Source organism: Bemisia tabaci, chromosome 1 (genome assembly GCF_918797505.1).
Source record: "Bemisia tabaci chromosome 1, PGI_BMITA_v3".
NCBI lineage: Eukaryota > Metazoa > Arthropoda > Insecta > Hemiptera > Aleyrodidae > Bemisia > Bemisia tabaci.
In genome coordinates this window covers 54,111,827-54,132,490 of record NC_092793.1, presented here as the reverse complement: position 1 = coordinate 54,132,490, position 20,664 = coordinate 54,111,827, and the positions used below count along the sequence as shown (strand labels likewise).

At 34.3% G+C, this 20,664-nt stretch overlaps 2 protein-coding genes across 3 annotated transcripts; both read left to right on the top strand.

Annotated features, from left to right (window-relative positions):
* Positions 1-45: 45 nt before the first annotated feature.
* On the top strand, positions 46-8,767 carry LOC109043103 (pre-mRNA-processing factor 17). Its single transcript, XM_019060163.2, has 10 exons — positions 46-295; positions 1,206-1,422; positions 1,888-2,114; positions 3,150-3,246; positions 3,974-4,188; positions 5,062-5,170; positions 5,939-6,093; positions 6,636-6,769; positions 7,490-7,711; positions 8,217-8,767. Exons 1-10 carry the CDS (start codon positions 137-139, stop codon positions 8,392-8,394), a joined length of 1,713 nt encoding a protein of 570 aa, XP_018915708.2. The 5' UTR covers positions 46-136; the 3' UTR covers positions 8,395-8,767.
* A 1,597-nt stretch (positions 8,768-10,364) lies between these two features.
* Positions 10,365-19,877, top strand: LOC109043198 (transmembrane protein 181). Of its 2 annotated transcripts, none has more exons than XM_019060327.2 (13): positions 10,365-10,800; positions 11,366-11,525; positions 11,808-11,911; positions 12,542-12,712; positions 13,517-13,610; positions 13,787-13,940; positions 14,514-14,594; positions 14,900-14,999; positions 15,506-15,633; positions 16,361-16,510; positions 17,101-17,203; positions 18,013-18,237; positions 18,668-19,877. In XM_019060327.2, exons 2-13 carry the CDS (start codon positions 11,377-11,379, stop codon positions 18,796-18,798), a joined length of 1,590 nt encoding a protein of 529 aa, XP_018915872.2. In that variant the 5' UTR covers positions 10,365-10,800; positions 11,366-11,376; the 3' UTR covers positions 18,799-19,877. The 2 variants fall into 2 exon arrangements, with proteins under 2 accessions (XP_018915872.2, XP_072159597.1); XM_072303496.1 differs by lacking the exon at positions 10,365-10,800 and adding an exon at positions 10,821-10,989.
* Positions 19,878-20,664: the final 787 nt, after the last annotated feature.

Here is a 20,664-nt window from a genome sequence, read left to right as displayed (position 1 = left end):
TCAACATTGTTTAGGTTTTGAGAGTAAACCGTTGAATTGTTGTGTTGAAAGTTTAGGTTATGTTTGAGCAGTGACCGTTCAGACATAACTTGTGTCTAATTTTTTCTTTTCTCATCAAAGAATTGTTTAATGAAACATGTTAAATATTTTGCAGTATGGAAGTGACAGTGACGAGGAGTCGACCGAAAAGGTCGAGGAAAAAGCGAAAACCATTTTTGAGGAGGCCACTCTTCATCTCAAAGAACCAGTATCAACATCGATGCAGCTATGTGCAGCTCCTGAAGTTGTACCCACGGTTAGTTACAGTATTTTTACCTGTAAATTTAAATTCTCTCATCTATTACGCACAACATTCATTTCACTATTTGCTCTTCTTGGACTTCATTTTGGTACACCGTTACCTACAGCAGGCTCTACCGAACACAGTTCTCTTTCCTGCGCTCGGTTTTTCACGAATATCTTGTTTAGAGTCCATTTTCAGACAAAATTCCGTGAAGAAAAGTTTTAGAACATATAATACTACAACCGAACAGCAATGTTTCATTTTCAATCACAATCCGACAAAAATTCACTGGAGCCGCCTCTGCGCTTGAGCAGATGTGCGCAGCTGGGACACGCGAACTCAACGACGCGGGTCAGTGCCACCACTCATCGGCATGCGAATCTTTAAAAGTTGTTTAGCCTTCTGTAACACAGGATGCACGGTCTACGTGATTCAATGTCATTGGTTATTTTGTTCTCTGAACACAACTCTTCAGTCCAAACAACCTCTAAAGATTATGAAGCATTGTTTACTTACAAATGTGGAACCCCCCCCCCCCATTATCCGCAAGTGTGCTACATGTAGTCTGATACGCGACAGCCAACTGTTTGCTGCCTATGTTCCGCCTTGGGCGGTTGGCTCTAAGAATCAAACGTCTAGAGCAGCCACATTTTACTGTCACTTTCTTCCGCAAAACTGAAAGTTTTGTCATTTTTTGCACCGTAACTTTTGATGCCATCTTTGGCCCCGTCTGAAATTTTGAAACAGCTTCCTTAAGGTACAGTGGATTTTCTGTAATATTTATTAGTTTAAAACAGATTCCATTTTGAGTTATGTATTGACCTTTAATTATTCCTTTGGGTTTCTTTTAAAGTCAGCGTGTATTCTCATAATGATAATATGACATAGGTAATCTCTCGATCATTCCAATCTTCTTTTTCAGAAAGCAATTGAGCCTTACAGATACATTGATCCCACTACTAAAGAGATGACCTATAACTTAAAGTATGAAGAGTTATTTGCGCCTGAAGTTGGGCCAGAAAACCCATTCCTGACCCAGCAACAAAGAGCCCCCAAGAACATGCTGTCAGGTTATGTTGAACAAGCTCATATCAGTGATTTTCAGTTTGAAAATCAAAGAAGGACTTTTACAAGTTATGGTAAGTTAAAATGCACAATTTACTTTATAACCAGAGAGAAAAATAGATTTTCTAATCTCCTATTTTGAGAAATAGTCTCTGCAATTTGTAATCATTTTACAAAGATGTGTTCAAATTCAATGATCTTTTTACCAGAGGGGCTTTACAAGTGACACAAATTTTGTAAAATAGACTTGATAATGTAGAAAAAAGACAAGAAGGATGTCCACAAATTTTTACTGTATTCACGACCTTCCATGGTAACATGATTTTGTACTTTTTACAGGCCTGATAAACTAGTGTTTGTTGAAAAATATTTTAATAATAAGTTTTTTTGGTCTTGTTTTGCCCAAGAATAAAATTAATGTAGGCATATTTTTCAGGTTTTCTTCGGTTTTCTTTCCTTGACCAGTTATCTCATATTCCTAGGGATAATTATGACTAGAGACTGTTTTTCTTATTCCTTTTTTTTTTCCTTTCCTTCAGGATTTGCATTGAATCCCACAGTTGATGCTGGAGACAACGATGATGGGAAACAAATGGTACAAAATACAGCAATCCTGACAGAGCCGAAGACTGTGTTTGAAAATACTAAAAAGAGACCATTAGACAAAAGGAAAAAAGAGAAGAATGACGATCCCTCAGACATTGATGGATTTTTAGGCCCTTGGGCTTGCTTTAAAGATGAAAAGCGAGTTATGAAGCCCAACGAGGTATGCCTAAGTTTTAATTATTCATTCTTGATTCATTGTGAGGTGTCAGTGGTAAAATTGGAAAGAATGTGTCGAGGGGAAGCAATAATTTTTCTCTGTAGTTAAGGATTTGTTTACCAAATTAGAGCTTGTTATCACGTGTTTTTCACAGAATGGTTATGTATGATCAACACTCCTTAAGGAGCTATATCAGGGCTGTGGTCTAAGTCTAAAAGAAAGAAGAAGTAATGTAAAACGTAAGGAACCAGAATTTTTGTTGCAAAAACTAAAAAAACTTATTTATTAAACTCGGTCGCAAAGGTAACTTCACATGTGCTCAGCATGAAATTTCGTATTTGCTACACTTATTCCAATGACTAAACCCAATTTTTTCTCTCATATTTTTGTCAAGCAATCTCAATTTATATCACCTAAGTTTGATGTAGTATATTAAGATTTATCATCAACAGCAATTTATCATCAATATTAAAACAAAGCGATATTGTATCTCCTTTGTGGTGTTGTAAAATGTCTGATTTTAACTGACTCAATCAATGGAGGAAAAAATAAGAAAGAAATCTCCTGTAATGGGCCTGTTACACACTTTTTTTATAGCAAAAATTAGAGTTGTTACTCGTCGAAAGTGTCTCAAAAATCATGATGAGCGCATTGGCAAAGTCTGAAATGCATCTTTGAGAAAAAGCGTCCTAGTTACAGAGACAAAAAAATTTGCAAAATTTAAGGATTCGTGAGTAGCCAGTTGGTTTTTTTTTATTATTATTATCATGAAACCTGACAAAAGGTTCACAGCATCACAAACTGAGGTACAAGACCCTTTTTAACATTTAATGAGACTCTCAATTACTATTTTGAAGATTTCAAAGACTCGTTTTTTGATTGAATCTTCACTCTTCTTATTTAAGGAGGGGGGGGGGGGGGAATGAATGTACCAGTGCAAGAGAAATTTTTACAATCAACATTGCAGCAAGGCTATACTCTTATTCTTAGTTTTGAGTCTATTTTAAGTCTTATTATCACCTAATTTTTTAATTGCAGGAGGAAGCAGAAGAGCTAGAAGAATACTTGGCTAAAAAACAGAAAAGAGGGAAACAAACGGATGACAAACCCATCGAAGAAAAAACTATTTTGCACAGTAAGGTTTTTCTTTCAAAGGATAATTTGCCAGTTAAAATTTTGATTTTAACTCTAACTGTGGAGTAAACAGTATCATAAGTGGTATTATTAGAAACTTAAATAAAACGGAATGAAGATTCTTCAAAAAGGAAAAGTCTGAGATTTATGCCCTTAATGCTAGATTTATACATATAGAAAAGTATTCTCATGTGCCTAGATCAGTGCCTGAGATTCATTCCCATGCACCTAGATTTGTGACTTAGACTGGTTTTCACACATCTCATGCACTGAAAGGGCTAACTTTTTGAGCCCCTACTCAAGGCAACTTTCCTCTGTTGGGTCAGCCGTAGTTGGAACTAAAAAACTGACGCTGATCACTTCATTGTGAGCCATCACAAAAACGGATTTTTCCTCGTCTCAGATGCTCACAATTAAAAAGTCCTCACAGAAAAATTCACTTACAATTCCCCACTTCTTGAAAAACATTTGGTAATGACCTCAGAAACTTAGTTTGAAATTCCAGGTTACACCACTCAACTCTAGCTGTAATTCCCCCATAGATGTGATCTTGGGAAAATATCTTGAAACGAAGCTAAGACCAATTCCTGGAAAGCTAAGATACAACATTTTCACACTACTCATCAGAGGAGCTCAAATCACTTCAAGACTAAGTTTCAAGTTGAATTCTATCTTTAATTTGTATCTCTATGTTTCAAAATTGTAACGTTGCCTGTGTATTTTTTCAGTCAAAGATTCAACGGATTATCAAGGAAGGTCATTTCTGCACCCACCGCAAGATGTCGGTGTTAACCTTAGATCAGATGCTCCGCCTGACAGATGCTTTCTGCCGAAGGCTCACATTCACACGTGGCAGGGTCATACTAAAGGAATTTCTGCGATTCGATGGTTTCCTAAATCTGCGCACTTACTGCTCTCTTGTAGCATGGATTGTAGAGTCAAGGTAACTCTGAATTCTATCAAAAAGTATTTAGGCAGTAGAACATGAGAATTAAGATAATAAATCCTTCCATTGTTGATAACTTCGAAAAATCAATCAGTACTCCTAGCTGATTTTATAAATCACTTATGCCGAGTAAAGAGTAGCCTGATATAGTTGTTTCTCATTATTTTGCCATGAGGAAACAAAGCGCTTGTTCAAATCTCTTAATAATGAGTTGCCCTAGAGGAATTCTGTTTGCTTCACTGGGGGAACATCAGAAAGGCACTTTAACAAAATCAATAGATCCACCTGCATGACTGGCATGCCTGTAAGCAGGATGACAGAGTGACTACCTTCATACTACTACCTCTTTACCATTTGGATTGCTGTTATCACATTGTAAATTAAGTTAGCACTGTGCCCTTGTGATCCTATGAATTGTGCCTAAGTTCTGCACATAAGTAACGTACAAACGATAGAAAAAGCTCTTTGAATAAAAAATATTATCAAATACCAAGGTAAATCTATGGATTAATTGAGCTCATGCTGAGCTAAAGGTACCTTTCCTCAAATCTCGTATCAATGAACAATGCTCTTCTGTACATTATTCCGACACAAATTTTGTTGCCAAACTATACTTATCTCGGAATGACCTGCAGATTTTGAGATGTATCTAATTCAACTTGAATTTTCTGTTTCCATGCACAGAATTAACCGCACTTGAATTTTTTGCACTTCTGAGTGAGGTATTCTCCAAAGCGCAATCGCTGAAAAGAAAATACTATCAGCTTATTCCACCCACTCCTTTTAAATGATGCTGGAAAAGAATTAGTTTAACTGACCAATTTATGTCCATGACTGGCATCTAATCTTGTACTTTTTCTTTGGTTTTAGTTATGGGAGGTATACAATGAACGTCGCTGTGTGCGAACATACTATGGGCATCGGCAAGCAGTTCGAGATATATGTTTCAACAATCCAGGAACACAATTTTTATCTGCAGGTAAGTCCATATCCTTCATTGCACATTCAGGAAAGATCAACTCAAAGAAATGGATTTGAATTATGAAGATTATTTGTTATGAAAGTTTCAGGTTTTAGGAATGGCTCAAATATTTGTGAACATGCCTTTAATAATGGCCATAATATTAATGTTGCAAACCATTGAGAAAATTTAATTTTATTTGCTAAGGAATTTTGTAAAACATCTAATATTTTCAGGAAATTGAAAAAGTAAATATTACAGACAAATTACAAAAAAGTGGGGGAAAAGTACCCAATCAAACTATAGTGTAGGCTTACTCAAGAAGTAGTGTATGATGGGTGATAGAGATGATCTGATAATCTATCTGATCATCTATATCTACTGTTTATTATTGTTCATTTATTATTTGTTATTAAATTGTTTTCAATAGGTACTTAGGAAACTCCCTTAAAACTCTGCAGAGAACTGAATTAAAAATATGTAGGTGTGAATCAATCATTACTCAAGAATGGAGTTTTTTTTGATAGGGTTTCCTGGTGGTCGAGGGCCTCCCAGGTCTAGGTCTCCAGCCCATTGCAGACTCTGCAAGTGTGCCCGTTATGCCCACTGGTGAGATGTCAGGTAGTTTTGCGGACAGAAAATTGTTCTTTGTATGTTCCTTCTAGTATGTTCATTCTGTTCCACTGATAATTTTGCTTGTACTGAATGTGCATATCTTTTTCTTGGCCGCTACCTCTTTGTAATGAATGTACTCTCTCACTGTAGAAAAATTTGCTCTAATTTCAGGATATGATAGGTACATAAAACTATGGGACACTGAAACTGGAGAGTGTATATCCAGATTCACAAGTAGAAAGATTGCTTACTGTGTGAAGTTCAACCCAGATGATGATAAGCAAGATCTTTTTGTGGCAGGAACATCAGATAAAAAGATTATTTGTGTAAGTCAGATTTATTTTGTTTTTATTAATTTATTAATTTATTTTTTTTATTAATTTTTTTTAAATTTTTCATCATTTATTTATGTAGTGATATAAAAAAGAAAAACTTCCAAAAAAGATATACTGCGAAATTATAGTTTAAAAATTACAAAATTAATCACAAGAATAAATCCGACATATTACCAACAATTACCAACTTAAACAATTGGTGAAAAAATTCCAATGAAGTATCAACAGAGTTGAAATTTTTTCACCATCTATTGGCTTTTAAAAAAGTCATTTTAAATTATTTGTTTTACTATTCATAGTTGTAAATAATTGACTTTAATTATTCATTATCCGTGAATAATTGGCAAAATTATTCACTATTTGCTTCCTTTGACAAATTTACCATTTGCACAGCCCTACCATCTATATATATTTTTAGCGGTCTACTTGTTAAGTACATATTATACTTGGGCAGATTGTTATTTGATGTCAATTTTTTTATTGTAATTTTCTCTTCCCTTTTAATTTGTAAAATGTGTTTCAATCCTATTCAGTGGGACACTCGTAGTGGTGAAATTGTCCAAGAATACGACCGGCACCTTGGAGCTGTAAATTCCATCACTTTTGTTGACGAAAATCGCAGATTTGTAACAACCTCCGATGACAAGAGTTTGCGAGTTTGGGAATGGTAATGATTCATTTTCTCTCATCACAACCTTTCTTGAATAGAATGTTTTATCCTTTATTGCAAAAGTCAATCAACTTAATTTGCAATCTAATACACACTTGTCAAAATGTTCAATGTTTGATGAAGGTTAATGACGAACTAAGTAAACTTCTCTGTTGTATTCAGATTTTTCACAACTTACTCCACTTCAGTATTATATCTCTGAACTTTTGCCTTAAAATATGAACTCAATTTTTCCCAAGTCAATATTAGATAGCAACTTTAAATTGTGGAGATTTGATGCCAAAACCGCTCATTTTTACTTTTCAGTCAGCCAGTAAAAGAGAAAGCCTGTTTTATTTTTTTATTTCGGCACCCTTAAGAAATTATAATTTCTTTTTGCACACAAAATGTTTGAAGATTAAGGGTTTAACCATTGAAGGGAAGTGAAGGCTTTAACCATTCATTTTAAATAGCTACATCCTCATGTTGTGCATTGAAGCTTTGATATTTGATTTAAATATTATGCTATGCAGTTAATAATAAGAAAAACAAATGGCTGAGACCTCCATCCAAAATGTGGATTGAACTTAGCATGCCCCTCAAGACACCTCTAATGTATCCAATCTTTAAAAGAGCAACTTTTCCCCCCATTTTATTAGCTTCTGTAATTTAACAGCATTGTCATTAGCTTCCTGCGTTTCTGCCTTACCAACCGTATAAACTTTTATTTGATTTCAGGGACATTCCTGTTGATATGAAATACATTGCTGATCCCAGTATGCACTCTATGCCAGCTGTGACTTTATCTCCAAATCAAAAATGGTTAGCGTGTCAAAGTATGGACAACAAAATAGTCATTTTCTCTGCTCTGAATCGCTTCAAGCTGAATCGGAAAAAAACATTCACCGGGCATATGGTTGCTGGATATGCCTGTAACCTTGACTTTTCACCAGATATGAGGTTTGTTTTCTTTCATCGTGACCATAGAATTTTCTTGAAACAGTTTTCAAAGGGTACAGTTGGAAAATGAACCCATTAATTTGATCAGAAATGGCTCAGCTCTTTTTCCCCCTTTTTTCTAACCTGTGAAGGAAAAAAAACAGACTTTTACTTGCTTCTATGCTCAGACAGGCACTGAAAAGAGCATTAAGTAAAAGGATTTATAGTTAAAACATACATTTATGTAAAGGCTGCTATTCAAAAAAAAAAACAAAAAAAAAGTTTTGTAGAAATGTTAACACAAGACTGAGATAATCAATTTTAAAATCCTAGGACTTTGTAAGTCGAATGAAAGCTCAATCATCGGAATTATTAGGGAACCAGCCCTGTTCAGTTCAACAAAAATTCAACAAATCGTGCAACATGCCAGCAGCATGTGCCTTGCCAAGGCCTGCTGAGCGAAAAATTAAATCCATTCAGTATTGAACATTGCTTTTAATCTAAGTTTATGTTGTTATTGTTGCAGTTACATTGTATCTGGAGATGCTGATGGAAAGTGCTATGTTTGGGACTGGAAAACAACAAAACTATTCAAAAAATGGAAGGCTCATGATGCTGTCTGTATTGCCGCTCTATGGCATCCACACGAGCCAAGCAAAGTGGTGACGGCTGGCTGGGATGGTCTTCTCAAATACTGGGACTAATCTGTCGTATTGTTAAATTATTTTATTCTTGTTTTCTTCATTTAAACTGTAAGAGAACGTAAGACTCAAGGAAAAGTCAAAGTGAGACTCAAAAACAACGTAAAGTTTTTTTAAACAAATTACATAAGTTTTCTTTAAATTTAGGTTTATTCAGCTGATGAACTTTAGCCTTACAAAATGTGTTTTGGAGGACCGTAAAATTGTTTCTTCGTTACTTTGCAGGGTCTTACGAAGAGCCTAAAAAATTAGATTACAGCTTTTTTTCTCTCGTCTGTGAATGCAGCGATTGTATCTCAACTTGATGCCCTTTAACCTCTCGCCACCCTCTGACTACAAAAAAAAAAAAAAAAAAAAAAAAAAAAAAAACAAGAAATTGATGTTTTCTTCAAATCTAATTTCCAGGCACATCCTAGGGATAAATGATGGAAAAATTATTTCTTCCTCCTTTATAATGTTCTATCAACATTGTAAAATATAGGGAAAAAGAAAGAGTAGAGCTTGATGCTGCTTGATATTCATCTTGCTTAAACTTTCAGTAATTATTTTCTCATCACCAATATCAAAGTCGAAAACTCTTTCAGAAGTGCAAATTGTCCTCTACCCTTCATCAAAACTAGCAATTTGGATCTCAAGCCTCCTTTTGTATTTTACTTGTCATTTTATATCAGAATACTTATTTTCTTGTAAATGTGTATAAAAGTGTACATAAACAAGAATTACCTTTTTATTTCATGTTTTTGATTGTTCATGTTTTTACTGAGACAGTAGTAAAGTTCTGGTCCCTCCTAAGTTTTTATTGATAGTTTTAGACTAACATAAAGTCAAAGACTACTCTGAGACAAAGTATAATAATTATTTATCCTATGAGAAACTCATCAGTGCTTTAACTCAAAATGGGTATTTAGACTCTTTGTTGCCATTTTGAAGAAGCCCAAGTGTTTTATAACTGTATTTAATAATAGATTCGTTTTCTCACGCCAAAATCCCATCGTATACCCAATTTGATGCAATGCCTCTGATAAACATCCAAAATGCCTATTTTTCTTCATTGTGAAAGCAGCTATTTTGAGAAAAAGTGGCTGTTTTGAAAAAAAATTTTCCAGATTCATTTTTCTCACCCCAAGAAACACTGGAACCTCCAGAAACCTTGGAACTTACGAGTTTCAAGTAAATCCATCGGGAAATAGACTACGGCATGTCAATTTCCCGCCGTTTTTTGACTGCCATTTTAAAAAAATGAAGATGGCAACTTCCGCGAAAAATTGTCTGTTTTCATCTGCTTTCAAGTGAGAGAGGGGAGTTGCCATTTAAGAAAAAAAAGTTTATGTGCCCCCCCCCCCCCTTAAGGGGTGTAGTCCCCCAAAAAGTATAAATACGTCAAAATTTGTCTTTTTTGACCTAGAAACATTTTCCAAGTTTCGTTTCACAAGCTGAATTAGGAAGTATTTTAAAGGGAAGGGGGGGGGGGGGTACGGTCTTCTGCGACACTCTGTATTTGATTATTTCTTACAATTTCATCAAAGGCTATCAGGCACCCCTTAAAAATAAGTTAAATGAGTACAAGTACATTTTAGAAGTTCTAGGTAATATGGAAATATATTATAGCTTTTTTTTTTTTTTTAATTAATGTTATACATTAAAATTTTTATTTGTAAAGGACCTCTACATTTTTTAATGATTTTATAAATAATAAATAAACATAGGTAAAATTATAGGAATTAAATAAGAAAATAAACATAAAAAATAAATAAATAAATAATAAATACGGAAAAATGAAAACCTATCAGAAGAAAAAGATAAAAAATTAAAAATTAAATAAAGTTCACCTATTTTTAATATCTATTTTTGAACTTAATTGAGTTCACTGGAAGGAACATGTATAAACTCATTTTTCTCCAAAAAAAAAATAAAGAAATAAAAAATAAAATAAAATTTGATGTCTTGCTTGGAATTACCGGGGGGGGGGGGGGTAGTGTCAAGAATCTTTGCCATTCTGCTCTTTTCCCGTTTTTGGCCACAATTTGGCGTTCCGAGATGTAAACGTACCTCATGCGGCCTCCTTTACAACGTCACCGGTTGCGGCGCGCGATGCCGCGCTGTGATACTCATACTTCGCGATGAGCGATATCACATCACGATATCATATCGATGTGTGATATCACTAGCAGCAACGTCCAACAAGCAACTATCGAAATATCGCTTATCGATTCGTGAAGCGTCGAGGCACGTCGCGCTCTTGCGCACGGGCCGCGGAAAATCAATAATTCGCGCGCGAGAGAACGAGAGCGCATCAGTATCCCGGCGCCTGCAATCACCGACAACGCAACCAACATCTCACCTAACTGCAATCAACCATCTAAGCGTTTGAGGACGGCTTTTTGAGTCGGACGATTATAAACAATCAAGGTATATTGTGCTGTTATTCAATTTCGTGATTTTTTACCAGAGATTTGTCGCTCATTTTATGTCTGAATCAGTTTAGCTGTAAACGCAATGAGTCCTCTCTTTTTAAATTTTCTTTATTTAGCTTTCTTGGACAACACATGTTGATGCTCAGTTCTCCAAAAAAAATTCATAAAACCCTTCAAATCCTCAGTAGGTGTTATCACCCGATTTTGATGTTCATTATTTTATCTTTTCCCCGAACTTCTGAGATCTGAGTAAATAAAATGCTTGAAAATAATATCCAATGTTTTACTAATGACTTGTCAGTGATCTACCCTCTCTTGTCTGTTTTCATTTATTGGTTTGATGTTCGATTAAACTGGAAATTGACTTTTGAGTCTAATAATTTCTTACTCATTTACATTTCCTCTCTACTATTGTTTCTTTTGATTTTATGATCCTGGCATAAAAATTTTGTTGTTGTAAGATATCACTAAGCAAAATTTTTATAGTGTTTTGCCCATCCTTAGCCCGGAAACTTTTCTATTAACATATTCACTGATCACATGTCTTGTTACTTTTATAGATTTTTAAAACATGGACTCCTCAAATCTTGGCTATGCGTATCAGTTGCCCACAGGTGGGTGCATGATGAAAATCCGGAACGTCCTGTCACAATTTAGTGATTTGTTCAGTGAATTCAACCGATACATCGCCCCTGCTTATCACCATGATAGATGTGAAAGGTTTGCATATGCTTTTTTTTTTATTTTAATTGTGAAGCTACCATAAAGACTTAACGTTTTCTTTAAATGAGTTAATTATGGGTCATGCCAGGAAAGAGAACCTCACCAGAAAATTATTTTTATTTTATCCTCAGGCATGAATACTGGTAAAAATTTCGAAACAATTCTAGTAAAACAACAAATATAATCAACATATATATAATCAACACATATATAATCTATATACACTTAATAGTATCATAAAATTAATACTTATTTTATATGTTTAATCTGTATCTATAGGTCTGTTCAAATGCGCCTGTATTCCATGCACAAGAGGGAGTTTTGCATGGTTTTCCTTGCTTTTTTCATCAGTCTTGGGCTTGCTATTTTCATCGGTTTGGCAGGTAAGAAAATTTGTTTTATCTCTGTCAATAAAAATTAACAATCAGTCGGAATGATCAGATATATAAAGTTTGCCAAACGATGTAAGTTTGGTAAGAATCAAATTCTCTTTTTTTTAATTTAATGGGTCTGCTGCAAAGTGCGAGGATTCGCAACTCGGTAATTGATCACAATGGCAAATTTAATGGAAAGAACGATGACATTACTGAAACATCTTGAAGTCACCTCACAGACTTGCAAAAACCTTATTTTGGAATGAACCCATTAAAAATGGTCGCTTTTGGGCAGAGACGGATCTGTCACAGAATATTTCAAATCTGGTCTCCTTCATCACTTACGATGTGGAAATCGAAATCTGCATTATTTCTCACTAAAAACAAACATGTTGTTTGGCGAATAATTGACGGTGGCTAACGGTGGCAGGTTGTATTAAAATGTCCTACCTTCTGTGATTCATGGTGCCTCTAAATTTTTAGACAAAATTCAGGACCTACTCTTTGGAATTAATTTTCTAGGACAAGCTTCATGAAGGATTATGTAAGCTAGAGCACACTTTGATGAGTGGGTTTATTTTTAAGAATTACTTTTCCACTTTCATTAAAGTTTCAATTTCAATTTATTTTTGCTCTCAGGACCGCCTATAACATCCACAACAGAACAAAAAGCATCTGAGATTTTACAGCAACAAAATTTAAGTAGCAGTTTGCTTGCAACTGGTCCATTTACGCTTCATACCCCTACGTTGTCTACCTACCATCAGCAGTTATGGGTAATTGCAGTTGTTCAAACGGATAATACAGATGGTAAGATTATCTCTTCACACTCTCATTTTTCAGCAGCAGCTAAAAAATCATTTCAGATCTACGTAGTTGGTGACAGAATTATTGAGATTTCAAAACCAAAAATACAAGTAGGTTAATTACCAAGTTTATTAAAAACTTCCCTTTAGGTTGTTTGTTTCTTACCATGTTTCATTTTCATGTATCTTATGTTTTACTTACCAGATTGATTTTCAGTCAAAAGTTGAGATGGAAAAAGGATATTTCATTATAAAGTTTTCCTTGCTGCATTTCTTTTCAGTTTCCCCCTCCCTCCTGATTTTACATCAAAAAGATAGAAGCCAACTCTGTTCGTTTCAGAAAGTGCCCAACCGAAAGGTTTGAAAACATTCATTTTTAACCGTTGAAGGACTAGAAAGTTTCAAATTTTTGGGTAAAGGACTCTTTTTGGGAATTGAATATAATGCTTTTAAAACATTTTTCATTCATCGAAAATTTATTGACTGAATTCAGTTTTTTCTACTTTTTTGGCATACCCCCTTCCCTTTCAAAGTTGAGCACCTTTTTTAGTAAGCTATTCAATTATCTTTAAGACAGTTTTTGTTGAAACTGGCGTAAATATTGAAAATATTAGAGTGCTGTTTTAACATTTGATTGCATTAATACAAAGAGGCGGCTACTATTCAAGATGCTTTGACACCAGTATGTATTTAATTCAGACATCCATTTATGACTTGATCCAAAAATCATGTCCTGAAAATATTTAGTATTTTTGGATCTCCCTGTATTTTTAAACTAATTATATTCAGCTCCTCTTCATTTTTTCAGATGAAAGTTTTGACAAAGTCTTCCAAGTTGGTGTCTTGCTGAGTGGCATAGAGAACAAACATGAAATTGCAATGCTGCACTCAGTTCACAACAGGTATGTGTTTAATGCAGCTGATATAGGCTACTTTTATTGCACCAATTTTACCATAATGAATTATTAAAGTGGAAACACATTTTGACACAGTAATAGAAGTTTTGTCAAGCAATTTAGTAGTGATTTTCATACAAAGCCAATTAAAAGTAAGATTCAATTTTTATCTCTTCCTACAGGACTAGGCATTTAAAATGCTCTAAACAAACCTGCGAGCAAGTCACGATTCTGCATCTTGGTTTTATTGATTATGCTGCGTATGTGGTCACTGTTTTCTTTTATGATCTGGAGAACTTTCACCAGCGCTACAATATCAAAGATGTTGTTTTTTATGTAAGTAGTAAACCAACGTTATCACAAATTAATACTTTCTTTGCTTCATTCGAAACATTCATTATTATTTTTTTTGTGTACATCGCACTAGGTGGTTTTAAAATTTCCAAGGAAACACCCAAATTCATAGAAAGGAATCAATATTCTTAACTTTTGCAGCCATCTCACGATTTTTTGGTGAAGCGCTGCTTTTCTTTCGAGTGTCTCCGTTGAGGAGGGTTTGGTGTGGGAAAAGAAATCAGGGCTGTTGACAGGACTGAATCAATGGAATCATTGTATTATATTATCCCCCAAGCAAAAGTTTGCGCAATTTTTTTACATTATTCTTTAGTTTGTTACTTTGGACTCAAAATTAAAGAAAGATACATTGAACTGTACTTGAGAAGCCTCAATTTTAAACAGCACTCAAAAGAGAGAATGATGAACTCAGTGTTATGAAATCGTGAAGTTGAATCTGCAAAAAATCTCATAGACAGGTCAAAAAGTTTTTCAAATGTCTATGAATTTTATTTTGTCAAAACAAAAAGATTGGTTATCTAAACATACCTTTTTTTTCTTATTGTTATTTTCCAGTTCAAAACGTATAATCCTGGTTTCACTCAACTTGAGCTCTGGTTTCGACTGTTTTACTTGTTGGGAACTTTTTGTTGTGCTGTAAGTAATTACTTTACTCTCTTTTCACATTGAAATTTAAATCCCTCAATGAGATACTGCCCATATTTCAGTTAAAGACGGTATTTGCTCACTCATTAGTCAATCTGGTCTGGCCAAATATGAAAAATTCCCTTTTTTCTTTGAGAATGGCCGTAAATGATCTCAATTAACACTGCGGTGCAGGTAACCCTGCTACAATGAATCGAATGCTTCACTGTTCTTGAGGATTAATACATTGATAGAAAGTATTGCCTGTTAAAAATGTTTAATTTCTTGTTTTCATTTTTTTTTTTTTTTAAATTTAGGTTTGGTTTGCGCATACATTACGGAAATTCACCATTCATGACTGGTCTTTTGAACAAAAATGGATTTCTGTGCTTTTGCCGCTTCTACTATTGTACAACAGTAAGTACTTATCAAATGTTAAGTAATACAGGATGCCATTGACCAATTGTGTAAAGATTTTTTCCGGTCATTTATGTTCGAATTTGGAGATTGGGGGGTTGTGTAAGAAATTAGGCCAAAGAGCCCAAAAATCTCTAATTTCAGATTCGCCTACACACTCAAGCCCCTGACTCTACCAACATAACATGACCAATAAGTCTTGACATGGTCTCAGATACCCATAAGAACGTAGAGATAAATGAAAATAAAGAAAGAAAAAAAACTTGATTCATTTGCATCAATCCACTTAGAATAAAGTCCTCTTTAATGACACTACACACCAGAAAATTTTTATGTGAAAATGTTGTGTATGCTTGCATCCATAAAGTAAAATGACCCCAGCTCCACAATTTTCCTGCCTAATTTTTTTAATTCATACCTACTTTAATTTTTTAAAAGTGTAAGTGCCAAGCAATGACATCTTCAATTATGCTTGCATAATTATAAACATCTTTCTGGTTTTCTAGATCCATTTTTCCCTATGCTGCTATTATTCCATTCATGGTTGCCAGGAATGTTTGACGCACTTTATCAGGCATCGTTCCTTTGTGCTCTCCTCTTATTTTGGTTGTGCGTCTACCATGGTTTAAGACAGGTAAGGCAGGTGTGCATTTTGATCAGACTAAATTCTTGAGTCCATCTCATCTAGGATCTGTTCCCTATTCAAAAATCTCTGAATATCCTTGTTGTTTTTATAATAATCTTCAAGTCTTCGATTAATGTCTTTTAATATGAAGACAATCCCCATTAAACCAAAAATATTCTTGAATTTTAACAATTCTGGTAGTTCACTAATTTCTATTTTAAGGAGCAGTCCTTTTTTTGTGGTAGATTGTTAAGATGTGTTAAAATTTTGAAAAGCATCAGCGTATTGTTTCCAGGTTGGGTGTTAAGTTGGGATATTTTGCATGGATTAAATGAGTAGACATACTGATTATTTAGCATCTTGGCGCCGATGCATCAGCCACACTCTGGAGTAGTTTGTGAGTGAAAGGCAGCATAGAATAATATAAACAAAAAAATAAAATCCTTTCTCACATGTATTATTTAAGGCCTTAATAAAACTTGGGAATTCTTTATTTCACTAACTAAAGATGCCATATTCTATCTGAGTCTTTGATTTTGATTCTATGGAGCTATCATCAGCCATTTTTATTTTTCTAACTGGAAATACGTTTTTCTTCGTACAGAAATCAGTAGGTAAATGTAAAACTCAAAATTGATTATGCTGTAATGATTATGGTCTCATATTGGCTTTAGCCAAAGAAAATAGAAGACCATACTCTTGTGTACTTACATACTGCTACTTTCCTTTATTCCAGAATGAAAGGAAACTACTCACTTTTTATCTCCCTAAAATACTGATTGTCGCTCCAATTTGGACCTCTGCTGTCATTCTTGCTACATGGGAAAAAGTCAATGCAATGAAAGATCCTACATATGATCATAAATTTGACACTCAGAATTTTGAGGTTTGTTTTTTTGTGAAGTTTGGCCTATTTATACTACTTCTCATTTTTAGCCCCCAGATAAATTAAGCATCAGTTGAAAAAAGTAGGTATATAATTCATCCAGAACAGGAGTTTTATTTTGATCAATGTGTATGCAAGCAAATTGTAAAGGTTACTTTCATAAAATAATGAGTCAAAAAGTAATGGCTTTTAATATCTAGTTTAAATGGTTAAAGATGGAACTTCAAATTTGATTTCATTCACAGTAGCAAAAATTATAAATCAGTATGCATTACTCCATGATTCCAAAGTGACCTCTGTAAAAAGGGAAAAAAGCGTGTAAGCGCACATTCTATTAGACAATAGGATCCAGTTCTCTTTTTAGCCCCCAGATAAGTTAAGCATCAATAGAAATAAGTAGGTATGTAATTTATCCAGAACAGGAGTTTCATTTTTAATCATCTCAAAATTACAAAAATTCAATTTTACAAAATCTATCCTGAACAAATTATCTCAGTCTTTATTTCTTTCTGTTTTAGCAAAATTCAGTTTTTCTTGTATAAGCTTTTTTTTTATTTTGATTTTTAATAAGTATGTGGTTTCTTTTTCAGAGTTTAAAGTCATTTTTCTACATTTTCATGGGTCTCTACATTTTTTACCTACTTTGCCTTATCCTCACTGCTTATAGTGAGCTAAGATCAATGCCATTTTTTGGTAAGAAACCTGTTTCTCGAAAATAATTTTCTTTAGGTTTTGAATTTTTCACTAAACCAGCTTTGTTTTCAACATGTCATTCCTTTGCTTGAATTTTAGAAGTACTTAGTCCAAAAAACAATCAGGCTGTATTTTGCAATTTGGAACCACAATATCTTGCACAGTTTAGAAACGATGTATGTACCATTAGTTTTCGGATGCGTATGAGTGTTTTTACGGATCAGGGAGAAATTCTAGTTCCTATTTTCAAAATGTAGTTCGATTGGACGGATTTAACACAAATCAGCCGAACTACATCAGATGTTGCCAGATTTACTTTAATGTTTTATTTTTTAAGCAGAAAACTGAGCATCACTGAGCCTAACTCCACTTTTACATGGTGTTAACCTGTTTTGAGTGCATGAATTTTAATTAAATGTCGAAGGTGTTAGACATGTTGAAATTCAAATTACACTTTCTTCTCCTCTGAAAAAATATATTTTTCAAATGTCAAGTGTAAAGACATTTAATTTGGTCTTTCACCAAAGTAGGTACTCAGCATAAGGGCTGATAGTCATAGTATGTCCCACGACCCAGAAATGATGATCCTTTGCTGAGCAAACAATCTTAGTTTTCAACATCCTGCATGAGCTCATGCCCCCTCACAACATATTCTTCAGTCTGGCCATAGCATGACCTTTTTTTTGTGTCACAATCCATTCTGTTAATCCCAAGTCTAGATGCATCTGCTTTTTCTGTTATTTTATTTAAATTTTTTTGTCCTCTTGTATATTCAAATCAATCTCTAAATTTATTTTTATAAATTTCAGATATGCGGCTAAAGTTCTTGACCATGCTCATGTTGATTGTTATTGCGATTGGAATTTCAATAACCTTCTCAAGGTTTGGTGTGGATATTGTCGAAGATAATTTTATTTCTGATTTATCTACAACATATGAAAGCTCCGTAGAATTTATGGCACTCTACGGACTCTTAAATTTTTACCTCTTCACGATGGCATTCGTATATTCGCCTTCAGAAAATACTATTTTTGGTAAGTTGAATATCATTCATTGAAGGAAAAGAGAAGCAAGTTAAACTGACAGCTTTCTTCTCGTAACACACCCTTTGCAGTATATTTATTTGCAGATGCTGTATTTGTATTTTAAAGTATTGATTTTTTCTGCTTTAAAATAAAGCTCTTTATGTACGAGCCGTTCCAGGTGCTCTAAACGCCTCTGCTTGATAGGGTGCGCATCAGGGAAATTTCTGGAATGGTATTTTTGAGCAAGCATGTAGCTTTCATTTAGATGATTGTTATTTAAGGATTAAGGCAAGCTATTGCCAAAAGACAAGATCTAATAATTAGTATGCAGGATAAAAATTTTCCTTGACTAACCTATTCTTTTCCTGATCCATCATAAATACTTATAAGAGATATGTACGCCTTAATAGCAAGGGAAATGTTTGTATCTTGATTCCAGAAACAGCCATCACAAAGGACAATCCTGCATTTTCCATGATAAATGACTCAGACGAAGATGTGATTTACGGATCTGATCTTGAAAGCCGGCAGCCCCTCAACCAAAGTCATAATGATGATGATAGTGACTAAGTGAACAACCGTAACGTTCCCAAAACTCAAAACCTTCAGAGGCTTATCTTCTCAAACAATAGACTGATTAGATAGACAAGGGAGAGCAACATCGCATGGTACAAAATAATGTTGAACATGTGCAGTATTCTCTTAATGCCTCAAGACGCAAGAGAGAATGGGCTCATTTTCTTGAAAATTTTTGTTTGAGAAATCTTTCCTCCTCTGAATTTTTTTATCCTAAAATTGAGGTTGATACATATGTAAAAATGTATCATTAAATGGAATTTCATCCCATTATTTTGTGTTCAAAAGTGATTGAACTGAGCAGGAAAGAATGGTATTCAACACTGGTTTTTGGGAGGGTCTCACCCTCCCAAGGCCATCCCCCCCCTCTTAGATGCGCACGTATCTTCAGGGTCTATGAGGATTCAGTTGTTTTTTTTTTTTTTTAAGTGAGCTGCACATCCAGTGCAGGAAACCGATGTATTTCCCAAAGTGGGAGTGTCATTGAATTTTACACCTGTAACCGACTGTACAGTTTATCAAAAAGCTTCTTTGCCGTGACTTGTTGTGTGTGGTACAGTTTGTTCAAACTACTACGAACAGGATCCTTCCTATGACCCACTGAGCGACAAAAAGATTGTCCGAAAAGTCCTTTTCCATGGTCCATTGTTCTCTGTTTCCCCATGGAATAGTGTAGACCCAGCACTATTCTACGTGCCATACTTTTATAGTATTTTATCATTACTAGTGCATTTGCATTCTCGATTGGTCATAACTAGTGTTTCTCTAATGTGGTCTATTGACCCTCAAGGGTTGGTGAAAACACGCCAGATTGTGTGTAGAACAAGATGCAAATCAAGAGGGAGCTTATGATCCTACTTATAAATACAACTTTGATAACAAATGACCCGAAAATCGCAAATATTGTAAATTTGACGAAGCTGTCGAATACTTACAATTATACTTGTTTCTCATGCCATGATTTCGACAAATGCACTGACTAATCTTCATATCAGTCCATCGAAGTCATGAGCTTTGTCTTTTATGAAAATATCTTTCTGTTAAATAAATCAAATTATTTTTGTTATGCCAAACTTGTCTTCGTTTTTAAGTGATCTCAATACAAAATTTTCTTAATGCATAAATGGAAAGAAAAACGTAATTCAATGAGGCTTTTAAGACTAAAAATCAATGGTGTGAAACTCCCAAACCGCGTATCTTCTTTGTGGAGTTTGAAAATCTCCACTCTCTTTGAATTTTTTTATGGAGAATAAATTAGCATTATTCCTTGAAATTTTCTCTGAATTTTCTCCGTACAGAGAAGAGAAATCACGGAAGTTTCAAAGAATTGACACTCAGTTGTTTAAAAGTCACTCAGTTCATTTCAAAGTTTTTCAGTCATTTAAAAGAAGAAGTAGGTCAGGAAGTCTGTGACGTCCCTAACCGAGGTACGTGATTTGAAAGTTTCACCGTTAAAATGCAAAATGTCCATACTTTTTTCAAGTTTGGTAATACTTGTAATTTTTTATTTTTGTAATGTCTTCAACACATTCCAACCAAAGTAACACTGGGTTATAGGTTTAAAGACAATTCTCTTGAAAAAATCTGAACCGGATACTCACAAAAAGAAGAGGAGAAAATGTAAGGCAAAATTACTCTTATTACAATAAACATATTAAAAATGTGGTGGTGAGAAAGAAAAAGATTAAAAAATCTATGAGACAAGAAAATATATTGGAATTCAAAACAGTGCTAACTATATGTACACATGAAAATAATTTAGTAAAAATTCAGTAAAAAATTGCTCTAGTGGAAAAGAAACAGTCTCGCTTCAGGGAAGATTAGGACGGAAAGGAGAGTAGGCAAAAGAGTCTGGAGCAC